Source organism: Lissotriton vulgaris, chromosome 11 (assembly GCF_964263255.1).
Source record: "Lissotriton vulgaris chromosome 11, aLisVul1.2, whole genome shotgun sequence".
NCBI classification, from domain to species: Eukaryota; Metazoa; Chordata; class Amphibia; order Caudata; family Salamandridae; genus Lissotriton; species Lissotriton vulgaris.
The window spans coordinates 881,808,848-881,823,336 of record NC_141699.1 but is presented as its reverse complement, the minus strand read 5'-3'; the positions used below and the strand labels follow the sequence as shown (position 1 = coordinate 881,823,336).

General features: G+C 46.7%; 1 protein-coding gene across 2 annotated transcripts in view; it reads left to right on the top strand.

Annotated features, from left to right (window-relative positions):
- The window catches only part of WDR33 (WD repeat domain 33), a 1,115,698-nt gene that overhangs the window by 323,988 nt on the left and 777,221 nt on the right, over positions 1–14,489 (top strand). For both annotated transcript variants that reach the window (XM_086944027.1, XM_086944028.1), the window contains exon 4: positions 1,459–1,563. In XM_086944027.1, coding sequence (XP_086800153.1) covers positions 1,459–1,563 — 105 coding nt within the window. The remainder of the gene's footprint in view (positions 1–1,458; positions 1,564–14,489) is intronic.

Genomic DNA, 14,489 nt, shown 5'->3' with positions numbered 1-14,489 from the left:
ATATAATGGGATACTTTTGTTAGATAGGGCAAATGTTGGGAGAGGTATAGCATTAAAACCCCGTTGCCTGCCAGAATTTAAGTTCTCTGGGCACTTCTCCCTAGGGTGATTAGAACAGGGTTCCATTTTCAGTGAAACACTCCTCCCGGACTAATCTGTCCATAAAGTAACCCAGACGAAGGGCTTCAATTCTGCTTGGGCTAGAAGGAATCTCTGCGTCAAACATCGTAGGAGGTTTCCCACGATAGTGGGTCTATGAAAATTCAAAATAATGCAATCTTCTGAATTTTCTTTGGGATGGATTCCTAACCATGGAACTATCTATATATGAGATCTCTCATGACAAGGACCACACCCAACCAGAATTTAATTTTAACCAGTGAACTGATTTTATTCACAGGGATTCATAATCCTCCTTGCCCTTCTTTTGGAGCCTTGGCACACCCATAAGAATAATGGTGTATGGGGTACATTCGGGGGAATATGAGGCTATCTCTTTTTGCTGTGCTGTGATCTCCTCTGCGCAACCCCCACTCAAAATGTCACCAAATGTGTCCCACTCTGTGGGAAATTCAAGGCATTTTTTTTTAGTGGATGCTCACTGTGGACCCTGCCCCCTCAGGATGACTGTTAGCAAGTGCGTTTCTTTACTTGTTGCAGGCCAGTAGTTGGAGTCCTGGGGAGTGCTGTGATCTCCTCTGTGTAGCCCCCACTAAGAGTTACCAAATATTCATTTGTGAACTCCTTTGAAGTTTTCCTGCGCAAGGTTGATGTTCCAGACTTCATCTGCATGAATATCTGATATTGTTATCCTTTCTCAAAAGGAGCAAGTACCCGCTTGCTAATTGACTTAGGCTACTGTTTATTAAACACAAATATAACCTGAACATTGCGAAGTCGATAAAAAATGTGAAAGCCAAACCGCATAATGGGTGTAATAAATTGTCTGTGCCAAAGATTTTCTGCCGCTTTCACTTGGCGAACACACCTGGACTGAAGTGGCTGTTTTACTTTTTGATAAGTTTTGCAAGCATGTTGTTCTCGTTCAGTTGAGGTTAATAGAGCCAGTCATTGAGAAGAGTGACTTGTGTTTCCCCAAATCTAGTGAGTTATTTGGTAGATCCATAATGTTCCGCCTGTCACTGAACTGAATTTGGTATTAGAAGCATTGTCTAAAGGGGTACTAAATAAGGTGTTGATTAGCGTCCATTTATTTCCAAAGAGCTTTCCTTTGTCTCCTGGATAATGATTGAAGATTGTACTAGTAGTATAGGTGTCCTAAAGACGTATTCTTGGAAAGATGCACCGAAGTTAGTATTTTTCTGAATAATGTCAGATCAGTGGTGCGAATTATGGGTGGGGGCTATCTTCTGGCTGCTGGTATTAAAGGGGGTGGGCTTTTTGTTTTTTGCTGGTCAAGTTGAGAAATGTTTTCAATAGTCTCTTGCTTTTTTGCAGCTTGTCCCACCAATTGGAATGTTGAACAACCCGATGAATGCCGTCACTACCAAATTTGTCAGAACATCTACAAATAAGATGAAGTGTCCTGTATTTGTTGTCAGGGTGAGTATACAATATGGTTTGGTGCTAGATCACCTCAAAATTTTGTAAATCGGGCAAACATATGGCTGGTCACTTAAATGCAAGCAATCTAGACCTCATAACTCTGAACAAATAACCACTGACTTTCTTTTACTTCCACTCTTGTGTTCCTCCTCCCAAAGAGGGACAACGGGCACATGTAACGTAGGATTCCTTTGAAAGTAACTAAAAGGCAGAGTGAGAGAATGTCAGTTTTGATTTATTATAAAGGGTCAGCACAGTGTGGCTTTATTATTGATTTATATATTGATTTATATATAAGGAACAATATTCCAACCGGTAATTATTTGTAGACAGTTATTAAGTGGAGAAGTGTGGCTCAATGCTTAGAGCGGCAGACCTTGATGCAGAACGCTGGCTAGGGACCAGGGTTCGATTCCTGCCTCGGCGGGTTTCGGGCTTAAATTCCTCTGACCGGATATTCTCGCCTCAGTGCCGATTCTAAGCATGGGTCCCACGCTGCAACTCTGGGCAATAGCTTGCTTAGTCTCCACAAAGGCCCCCTGATACACGAGGGATGCCTGGTTTCACCATGGGATGCCCAGGAGTGGACACCCCACAAGGAAAAGCCAGGAGGGGTTCCCTTGTGGTAGGAGTACAAGCGCCGGGATGCCTCCGGGTCACTGTTCGCGCTATACAAATACGCCACATTTACATTTACATTTACACATATCTGTACAGTATTATCCAAACAGAAAAAGGAGACTCAATTTGTTATCTATGTGCTCAAGGCATCATTTTATGAACATTTTCAAAAGTTTTGAGGGAAAACATAATTAGCAGTTAATATCAACACTGCAATTATTAAATAATACGTGACAGCCCAAGGTTGTACAAGGTGCACGAGTACAAAGTGGGTGACAGTACGGCGACACAAGTGACAGTGAGAGCAGCGTGGACGGCGCAAGGTGAATAGTGAACAAATATGTACAGTGAATAAAATAGCAGAGTGGTTTCAATTTAGTTTCAGAAGATTGTTATTCATTTGCAATTTTTGCGGTAACCACTGTGCGAAAAGCGCCTAGAGTCTTGCTGGAGGTGGTGCTGATTAATTGGGAATTGAGACAGGTGCCAAGGATGGAAGTCCCGAGGAGCGGTAAATTGCGGGCTCAGCGGAGGGGTACTTCTGATTCAGTGCAGCACAAGTAGGGTTAGATGGTCAACCAGGATTACGTAGTCCATGCTCAGGTGAGCACTTTTTCAACGTGATCAGCGGGGGTGGAGGGGGAAAGGTAAATCCAGGGTTAATAAATTATCCGGGACCAACGTGGTCCAGTAATATGTCTACGCTGACCCCAGCGTTTTCGGTGGCAGGAGCGAGATAAATCGGATGTGGACAAGTTACTCAGAGCTAGCCTGGTCCGGTAGTCAATAAACGCTGATCCCAGCGTGATCAGTGGCGGGAGGCGAATGAATATGTCCTCAATATCGGGACGGGCGGAAAAAGCGCTGTCCTCACGTTGCCATGATTATTGATGGCATCAGCTTGAAAGAATGTTCTGAATGTTGGTATTTCAGACTACCACTAATGTTTCTCTTATGTTTCATCAAACCTCGATAAAGCAATTGGGTTTGAGAGCCTTCATTTTACATTGTGGAGAATGTGAAAGAATTAAAATATTTGATCTTTTATCATCCTTTTTTCTTCTTTTTTTTTTTTTTTTTTAAGTACTGCCACTGGTTTTAATACTTCCACTGATTGGCCAAGCAAGATGTTCATAAAAATCCCCGCTCACAAATTAGTCTAAAGCAGGGCACACTCCATAGCTCCAGTCATTTAAATCATTCAGTGCAAAGGTCAAGTTGGCAATCTTGGTCAATGTTTTGGCACCCTCTGCATAAAAGCGTGGTTAAACAACAAAACAGCATATTAACGCTACTCCTAGTTGCCAAGTGACCCCATATTATGCAACCTCATTCAGCTAGCTGCGCATTGCAAGCCCATATTTACTCCTGTATTGGAGCTTTCATAGATTCACATGCTTGAATCAATCCCCATCGAGATGGGAGTAGACTAGAAAAAGCCCTAGGTCCTTTAGTTCAGTAACCGATCAGTCATTTTTAAAAATGAGACCAAACTTCAGTCTTAACCAGTCAGACTATTCCACCCTCAAGACCACTCTTGTGAGAAGCTCCAGCCACTTAGATTTTAGAGCACAAGTGTATAAATGCAAACGCCCACTGAGAGAGACAGAAAGGTGAGCACCCAGGGGATGAGGGTGGGTTGCATGATATTCTATGAAAGATTCCCATACTGGGTAAATACATATAAGCAACATAATAATTTACCGCAGTCTTCAAACTCTCATAGATTAACATGCTTGAATCAATTTCTGGGTGGGACACCGGCAAATAACGCCATAGAAGTAGACCAAGTTCTTGTAGAACGATCACGCACCATTGTGCGCAGTAGTCTGCCAGCTTTCTGGTGACAGAATTGAATGGTGTTGGATATCCATCTAGAGATGCTTTGCGAGAGGAGATCCTTTTGTTGGAGCGCTGTACACTACAAATAGTTGAGGGAATTTACGAAGACTCCCATCTCGACAATTGGGATTCAAGCATGTTAATCTATCAAAGATTCCAATACTGGAGAACTAGTTACATGTCAGTAATTGAATTTTTGCAGCGTGAATCTTTCCGGATTCACTATGCTGTGCATTATTCTGCAGTCTAGTGGTTGGGTCCGAAATCGTAGTCTTTTTTTTTTTTTCCGTAGCCCAGGTGTGCGCGACGTCACACCTTTTGGTGTCCTTCCTGTGACGTCGGCACGCTTCCTGCGGAAGCTCCCACCTTTGGGCGCCTTCTTCAGATTATTTTTTCCGCCGTTGGGTCTGGTTCGTCACCGAGAGGTTCCAGAGTTTTTGGGAGAAAAGAAGAAGATAAAGACTGAAATCTACCGAAAAGGATTGGATAATACATCAAGAAAAGAAGGCCACTGAGCCGGAACGACGACGAAGAAGGAGGAGAACACCGAAAAGTTTGACGTCCAATGGAGAATGTGCACACAGGGGGCCCCCTGAGCGCAGGAATGGACAAAACACCTTTTAAATTCTGCCGCAATTGCCACCACAAGTATTCACAGAAGTGCCAGCATCCGGTTTGCAACCTCTGCCTACCGGCCGACCACGAGAGCAAGGATTGCAACGCCTGTTCCGTCTTTACCCCGAAGACGCTCAGCGTGAGAGAAAGACAGAGGAGAGCCAACTACAACATGCAAGGCCAACCTCCATCGCTTCGGGACTTGGGCCTCCCCAGTGAGGAAGAGGACAACATCGCTGAGGGACCAGATAACTACATGGTCGTAGGGACCAAAAAGAAAACCTTAAAGGAGGTAGGAGAAACGTAGACCCCTAAGACCCTGACAGACTCTCGGAAGTCAGAGTCTGACTCTCGAAAAGGAGTCAAAGTCCTCGAAAGGAGCACTGGTGCCGAAAATGTCGACAACCGCAGCTGCATCCAAGGACAAACAGCCCAGCGGATCCTTCGAAAAGGACTCCCAGTTGGCGAAAACACAAGAAAAGCCTAGGTTGTCGAAGCACGTCCCCGAAAAGGCGTGCTCGACACCGAAAGAAAAGGACCCGAAGGCGACCTCGACATCAAAGAGCTCGTCCGAAACACTCTACGCCGAACAGGCTGCCGAGATGGACAGAAAGAAGAGAAGGCTTGAGGCCGAAATGGACAACATCCTGCAAAAGAAAAGAGAATTGGACGAACGGATGAAAAGGTTCACCATCCCGTCGAAGCAGACGACTATCGTCGAGGATGAAGAGGAGTTCGATGCCGAAGAGCCGCCGAAAACTCCGGAGCCCCAAGAACACCAAGAGGAAGAGGGCCTATACTATTACGAGGAAGGCGAAGAAGACCAACACACAAGTTTGGGCTCTGCTAGGTGGCGCAGGACCTGGATTAGCTGGACCTAGACGCCGAAAGCACGGAAGAGGCCATGGAAACGTACCCTCGAGGCCTTCACATGACATTGGCATCTACAATATGGTCATCAGGAACGCGGCAACCGCATATGGAGTGAAGCTGGAAGAAGAAAAACCAAAAGCCTGCTTCCTCCTAGAGACACTGCTTCCCACTCAAACTAGGAGTAACTTCCTCCCCATGCTACCAAGTGTCCTGGACCAGGGGAGGGAGGCATTCAAGTAGCCAGCAAGCTGCAGGTCTGTCACACCTTGGCCAGAGAAAAAGTACAAACACTCCTCTAAAGATCATCCATATATCCAAGGGTCCGTCACGGCTGACTCCATCATTGCAGCGACAGCCAGGAAAAGGGCCAACGTTCCCACAAACTCACGCCCACCACCAGACAAGGAAAGTAAGAGGATAGCCCTCACTGGAAGAAAGATAGAGAGGAATGCGGTAGTCTACTGGTGCATTGCCAACTCCAATGCCCTACTCAACAGGCATACGTACCAGCATTGGGAGGAGGTCGGGCAGCTACTCAAACACCTCCCTGAGCAATTCCAACAGAAAGCAACACACCTGGTGGAGGAAGGCAAGAACATAGGAAACTCATGCCTGAAATCAGCCCTGGACGCAGCAGTCACATCCAGCAGGCTCATGATGATTGGGGTCACCGAAAGAAGGCATGCCTGGCTAAGGATCACGGGTTTCAAGGCGGAAGTCCAGAATAATATTCTGAACACCCCCTTCAATGGAGAAACCCTGTTCGGAGCGCCAGTGGATGAAAAACTGACGTAACTCAAAAAGGAAAATTAAACTGCAAGGTCCAAGGGGGCCTTACAATTCAGAGGAATGAGAAGGGGCACCACGACACGGAGACCAAAAGGAAGGGGGGGGGAAACCAGCCGAGAACGTCACATCAGACATTCCAGCAGGGCTACCAGGGTAACAACCAAGCGCAGCAGGGTCAGCAGCAGCAAACCTGTCAATACCAGCCCAGGGGCTAGTCCTTTCGCGGGAGGGCAAATGGACGAGGACAAGCAAGAAGAGGGGGCCTGCAAACCACCTCAAAGTGACTCCACTCCACCAAACGTGCCCACCCACACAATACCTCTAGGGGAGAGGCATAACAAAGTAAGCAAAAAAGTTTTACACAGTCAAATCAGGAATCAATAAACATGTAACACCAGTAGGAGGCAGACTAAAACACTTCTTACAGGAGTGGAAGAAAATAACAGACAAATGGATACTGAACATCATACAGTTTGGATACTGCATAGAACTGGAAAAGAAGCCTCCAAACAGAAAACAAAGGCGCGCTCAGCAAAAGAACTTGCACTACTCCTACAGGAAGCACAAGAACTCCTCCACAAGGAGGCAATAGAGACAGTACCATTCAAAGAAAGAATCAAGGGGGTGTACTCAAACTACTTCCTCGTACCAAAGGTGGACGAAATCTTAAGACCCATCCTGGATCTACGGTTCCTAAACAAATACATAAAAACTCAAATTAAAAATGACATCCCTACAAGAAGTCATCCCTCATATAAGGGACCGGGATTTTATGGCCACCATAGACCTCAAAGATGCCTACCTACACATTCCCATGAACAGACAACACAAACATCTACTGAGATTTGCCATAGACAAAGCGCATTACCAGTTCACAGCCCTGGCCTTTGGGCTAAAATCCGCACCAAGGGTCTTCACCAAGTGTCTCCACCAAGTGTCTCGCAGCAGTGGCAGGCACCTACGGAGGGAAGGAATTCATGAATACCCCTACCTCGACGACTGGCTAATAACAGCAAGTTCCTACAAACAATACCAGAGACATGCACTAGAGTTCTCAATACACTAGGAGAAATCCTCAATGGAACCAGAACAAGTGAAGATCTTCCTAGGCGCACAGATCAACACCATACAGAGCAAGGTGTTCCCCAGCGACAAGAGAACACTTGCCCTGCTGAAGGGCACACGTCAGTACCAGAAGGGGTGAGCTCTGACAGTGAGGACAGCGAGCAAGATCATGGGGATGATGGCGTCCTGCATACACCTAGTACCCAATATACGGCTCCACATGAGACCATTCCAGGAATGGCTGCAACAACAATGGTCACAAGCTACAGGGAGTTGGGAAGATCTAGTTGTTGTAACGCACGCAGTGCAAGAGGAGATAGCGTGGTGGAACAAGGAGAACATAACAAAGGGGAAGCCTTTAACACCACCATGCCCAACAATGACCATCACCACAGACGCATCCCAGAGGGGATGGGAAGCACACATGAACCAGCTCAAGGTGCGGGGTGTATGGATTCCAACAGATGCGATTAAGCACATCAACTACCTGGAACCAAAGACCGTGTTCCTTGCCCTAAAAGCCTTCCAGAAACAATTCTACAAGCAGATTGTGTTGATACAAACCGACAACACGACAATGTTCTATATCAACAAACAGGCAACACGACAATGTTCTATATCAACAAACAGGGAGGACACAATCAGTCGCACTATCCAACCTAGCGCAAGAGATAAGGAGATGGGCCATCCCACTACAATTAGACCTCCTGGCAATACACCTACTAGGAAAGGACAACGAGGAGGCAGACAGGCTCAGCAGACCGACATCAGCGTCACACGAGTGGGAGCTCAATGCACAAGAAACGCAAAAGCTATTCAAGAAGTGGGGGACGCCAAAAATAGACCTATTTGCAACACACCTGAATGCAAAATACCAATACTTTGCAACCAGGGAAACAGTCCCAGGGGCATGCCCTATGGATAAGCTGGTCGAAAACATTTGCCTACTCTTTTCCCCCGATACCACCAATACACCGGGTACTCAGCAAATGCAGAACCAGCTACATGACACTGATTCTGGTTGCGCCACAGTTGCCCAGGCAGTCCTGGTTCTCACAAAAAGTGGAGATGGCGCAAGGACCACCTCACAAGTTTGCAAAAAGAAAAGACTTGCTCACCATGCAAAACGGGGAGGTACTTCAGCCAGAGAGCCTCTGCCTGGCGGCATTGCTCCTGAAGACGTAGAGTTTGCACACCTGAAACTCCCAGAGAGCACACTGCGGGTGCTATGGGAGGCAAGGAGACCTACCACACGGAAGTACTATGTGGCAAAATGGAAAAGATACACACAATGGTGCATCAGGAATAAGCTACACAAGAAAATGACCAAGGAATTAACCGTGCTAAAATATTTAACACCTGCTAAAAGCGAACCTAAGCTCTACCTCGCTGAGAGTACACCTAGCAGCGATAATAGCCTACACAAGAGGAGAGACGTGAAAGAGCTTCTTTACATCCCAGGTAGTAAAGAGAATCCTGGAAGTGGCTAAAAGGATAGCCCCACCAAAGAGGGTACCGCCCCCAGCTTATGAAGGCGCCTTTTAAACCTATCCATAAAGCCTCACTACAAATGCTCACAATGAAGACAGCCTTTCTAGTGGCAATTACCTCACTCTGCAGGGTAAGCGAGCTGCAAGCGCTAACACTACAAGAACCCTACATTCAAATAAACAATGACAGGGTGGTAATGAGACCGGACCCACACTTTATGCCAAAGGTGGTGTCAAGGTTTCACATGAACCAAACAATACAGATACCAAGCTTCTTTCAGAAACCATCCACAAGCGCAGAGAGGGCACTGCGCACTCTGGACGCTAGAAGGGCAGTAACGCATTACATTGAAAGAACTAAAGAGCACTGGAAAACAAAGCAGTTCTATGTGTCCTTCGCAAGCAGTTTCATGGGAAGACCAGTAACAAAGGGCACCATTGCACGATGGATCGCTCAAACTATACAATTCTGCCATAAGCAGGCAGGGCAAGAACTACTAGGAGGGGCACAAGCCCACTCTACTAGGAAAAAGGGAGCAACAATAGCCTTCCTGGCTAACACACAGATTCAAGAAATATTCCTGGAGGCTACATGGGCTTCAGTGCACACGTTCACTAAGCACTAATGCGTGGATATACAAATGAACAAGGAAGCACAAGTGCGACAGAAAGTGCTTCAACATATATTCAACAACCTCATCTTCCACCCAGCTGTCAAAAACATAACAAAATGCTACAAAGTCTATGCACAGCATAGTGAATCCAAAAAGATTCACGCTGCAAAATGAATAGTTTATTACCTGTCAGTGTTTTGCAGCTTGAAGATCTTTCTGGATTCACTAGTGAACCCACCCACAGCCGCCTGAAAGATGAGACTGGAGGAGAAGGGAATACAAGGACAATATACAGTCAAACTCTTTATAAGAGACACATCTGGAGTTCCTTTGAAAAGGAGGAACCTGAAATGATTGGAGAAGATGGATAAAAAGTGGTCGAAGATGGCGCCCAAAGGTGTGAGCTTCCGCAGGAAGCGTCCCAATGTCACAGGACGGACACCAAAATGTGGGACGTCGACGCCCACCTCGGCTACGAAAAAAAAGAAAAAGAAAAGAATAAGATTCCGTACCCAACCACTAGACCGCGGAATAATGCACAGCATAGTGAATCCAGAAAGATCTTCAAGCTGTGAAACACCGACAGGTAAACTAATTGTTCGTACTTGGCTAAAAGGGGAAATTAAACCCCTCAAAATGCCATGATCTATTTGATGAAAATTAATGACTGGCTAAAACAGCAGCAACGAAATGTGTTCACATGTTAAGCACAGCTTATGTCTTAAGACAATGTGTTGACTTCTGTTTGTGTATTAACAAATATGTACTGACAATGCAATTTCAGACATAGCTTCTGTCTGCTTATGACCCAGAGCATATGTTGTCATTGTACTCTGCAATGCTTCCATCATCCATCGCAGGCTCAGCAGATTTTAGACACAGCTACATCAAAGATAAATCTCTGTTAAAAGTAGCAATGACCCACCAGGTTCCCCCCATTTTTATGAAGGTGCCCTTCAAGAGAATATAGGAAGTTTTTGGTTCTATTTCGGACATAGTTGAGATGACGCACAGAACAAGAGACACAGAAGATGACAGAAGGGAGGCAGACAATTCCTGCTTCAACTGGATACCAATGCCCCACTCTTGATGGTGGTTCTACAGGATCTTAGTGCACTGTGTAAGTCTGCAGAAATCCAATTTTCCCAGTCTCACATTGATAGAATGACTCTGGTATGGGACCAACCACAAGTCACTCTTGCTACCAGGAATACAGCCTAGAAATCCAGACCTATACCTACAAATAGTCTAACTTGCACATCATCTTTTGCCTGAAACTTTGTTTTAAGCTTGTTCCTCCATAATAAAGGTCAGCACTATTCTTTCAGTACCCCCAGGATGCAGAGTCTAAACAACTGAATTAAATGGGCTAGAAAATGTAGGCATCTGCAGTCACTTGAGTAGTAGCACTCCACTGAGAGCCTGTAGCACTGAGCCCTTGGGCGTCTCCTCACTTTATTATCTAGTGTCTCACAAAGTTGTGGCTTTGCATAGATAGTCTTCCTTGAGAGGGTTCTCCTCTGAGGATGCAGCATGGTATAAATCACAAAGATTGAATTGGTGTTCCATGTCCTTTCTGAAGCTATCCAGTGTAGTGCGCCTTTTCTCTAAACCTTGACCCTTGTGCCTCCCCCATCCCCCTCATACTGATGCCATTCTCTTGTCATTGTTGGTCCCCCTCCAACTCTCTGCAGGAATAGTTCTCATCGTCCTAATCTGCAGTGAAAGATGCATAGTTTTTGAGGCGCTCCTTAATTTAAACTGGGGCCTGGCCATGGATGGCTTTGTGGACAATAAAAAGACTTTTAAACCTGGCTCTGTTTGATAGGGAGCATGTGCAGCTGCTGCAATAGGAGGGTGGCATGTGTGCCTGAAAATTAGTCTAGCTGTATCGTTCATAGCAGCTTGGAGTTTGGTTGGCAACTTCTCAGGAAGGCCAATGTACAGGTTGTTGCTGTAGTCCAATTGTGACACGATCATTGCCGACACTGCCATCCGTAGTGCAGTAAATGAGAGGAGGGGGGCAAGTCTCCGCAGCTGTCTCAGTAAGCCTACAAATGTCCCCGTCACGGTGGACACCTGGTTCGTCATTGAGAGCTTGGCATCTATTTTTATGCCAAGGCTTTTTACGGCCGTGACTGGCGTGGGGGTTGCACCTAACTCTCGTGGCCAAAAAAGGTTGCTCCACAGGTTGTTTCCGGTAGTAATGGCCAGTACCTCGGTTTTGTCAGGATTCATTTTAAGTGAGTTGGCTATCATCCAGTTGACCGTGTACCGGAGTATGTTTTGCATGCGTGCGTGGGCCAGGGATGAGTTGTCGATCTGGATGATTATTTGTGTGTCATCGGCATAATTGAGTACTTGGCACTCCATGCGGGCCAGCGCAGCCACCAGTGGCTGGAGATAAATGTTAAAGAGAAGGGGGGACTGCGCTGGACCTCGGGGCCTCTGCACGTTAATGTGCCAAAGTTGGCCACCCGATCAGCCAGCTGGATCCTTTGGGATCGGCCTGACGGGAAGGATGAAATCCATTGATGTGCCATCCCATGGATGCCCAGCTCTAAATCCCCGACAATAGTTGGTCAGTTTGACTGTATTGAATGCTGCGGATAGGTCTAGTAGGACCAGGGTGCATGGCTTCCTGCTGTCTGCCGTAAGTCTGAGTTCGCCCATCACTGCCAGCATTAGCAGCTCTGTGCTGTGTTGAGCCCTGAAACCTGCCTGTCGTACCTGGAGCAGCTGTTGTTCCTCGATGAAGTTTGAAAGGGTTTTCAGAACATGCTGGGCCAATACTTTTGCCAGAAAGGGGATTTGGGAGATGGGCTTGTAATACTTAAGGTTGGCTACATCAGCCCCTGTTTTTTTCAGTAGGGGAGTAACCCTAGCTTCTTTGAGCAGGCGGAGGACCTCTACCCCTGGTAGATCCATTCGGAACACCCTTGGTGGACAGGGGTCTGCTGGTGAGCCAGCCTTGACAATGCACATTAGAATGATCAGAGAGTCATGGTCAAGCCTTGGAACGATGGTTAGGGGCTTGCCGTGGGCATAAGATTTTGGGTCCACAGCCAGGGGGCAGAGGATTTCTGTTCTTGTCTGCCTAAGATCTTTAAAAATACGGAAGGCTTTTCCTGCTTGTGATCGGCGTCCAAGATCTTGGACTCATAGTATTCAGCCTTTCTTGTCATAATGGATTTTTTATATGTCGCAAACACTGTTTTATATTCAGTGAGAGCCACTGGGTCATACGATTTGCGCTAGCCTGTTTCATATTGGCGCAGGGATTTTCTTTCCCCTCAGGTCCTCGTTGAACCAGGGGGCCCCTTTGCCTTTGTTCCCAACTCTTTCCCTCTGCGCAGGTGCCACCTTTTTAAGTTTTAAGCAGAGTACCCACTAAGTCTCTTTCCTTGATTTTGTTCCACCCCCGCAGCACGTTCCATTCTGGGGGTGGTTGTGCCGGTCGACCAGCGAGTGGGACCAGGCACCTGATCAGATAGTGGTCCGACAAGGCTCAAGGGCTGATATCAGTCAGGCTGGCTGGTGGCTGGGTGGTCCAGACAAGGTTGAAAGACATCTTGGTGACATTTAGAATGCTTCCTTGGGAATGCATTCTGCATGTTGCTTACCTTTGGCTTTGTTTGTTACTCACATTTTCTGGCTTTATTTGTTTTAGGCTGCCCAGTTTGAGTTTGTCCGTCCCAGGGAGTAAAGCCTTTTCGCAATACCACCCTTTGTTTTCTTCCACAGGTGCTACTTTCTGTAAACAGGCCTGCAAGTCTTGTTTTTATCTTATCACATTTGCTGTGCATTTAACTACAGAGGTCAAATGTCCGGTTCTGTCGAGGGAGCTTGGTGTTTACTTATCTTTCTCTGACTTCAAAGCGATGGGATTTAGGGCAATCTTGCTGGATACAGGGGGAAGGCAATTGCTTTTTTCTAGCACACCACAGCATTTATGGTTAAATCATTTATACATTTTCAGTTAAACAACAAAAAGACCCCCAGCTCCCTGAAAACAGTGCAGTAAGGACATCTAATGTTGCAAAAAAATAACATTACAAAAGTAAGATGCTCGGAGCGGGTCTCCAGAGAAAGGCAATAAATGGAGGTAGGTGACATAGAACAAACATTAAAACACAACCTCCCCCCCCCCCCCCCCCCCCCCCATACCCCCCTCCCGGGCCCTCGTCCACAAACGGGTGAAAGGAAAGGAGGAAAAGCACCCCTGCAATCAATGTGCCTGCTTGGGATTGCGTGAGGAGCCTATTGGCGGGATTTGTGTGTCAGCAAGTCAGTGAAGTCTGAGATATCGGGCATGTCTGTTTTCTGAATTCAGCTGTAAGCAATTTCAAGAATGGTCGCCACAACTCCGGAAATTCAGACCCTCTGCCTGCGAGAGTAAGGGTGAGCTTTTCCATACCCAGTACCTGCCAAAGCCTCTGCAACCATCCAGAGTGAGATGGTGGGCGAGTGGAGCGCCAGTGCGCGAGAATATTGAGTGGCAGCCCCCAGAGTGATAGCTATCAGCCGGCCCCTCCTGGATTTTAGGGGATATGTGATAGGATTGGGTAAGCCCAGGAGGACGTACGCGGGGAATCGCGGGATCTGTTTATCAAAGTGGCTGTCCACCTCGTCTAGTATGTGAGACCAGTAGTCCTGAATGTGGTCGCAGCTCCATGAAAGGTGTGTGAGGGTACCCACCTCCCCTCCAGCACAAGGCATTTTGTCGTGTGTCAAATTGATGTAGGCGTTCTGGCGTGTAGTACCAGTAGATAGCTACCATAGTCAATGTCTCCGTAAGGCCCATGTGGTATGCAGAGTGCCGTGCCCTATGGCAGATGCCATCCCATTCTTTATGGCTAAGGGTGCGTCCCAGTTCCCGCTCCCAGTGCAGTCGACCTGTGTTGTAGCTAAATGCAGAGGTGCAGGTGATGAGCCATTTTTCGTACAGGGTTAGTAGGCGTTGGGCATTGAGTTTGATGTGTGGGTGGAGCGCCCAATGCCTGAGTGGTAAGTA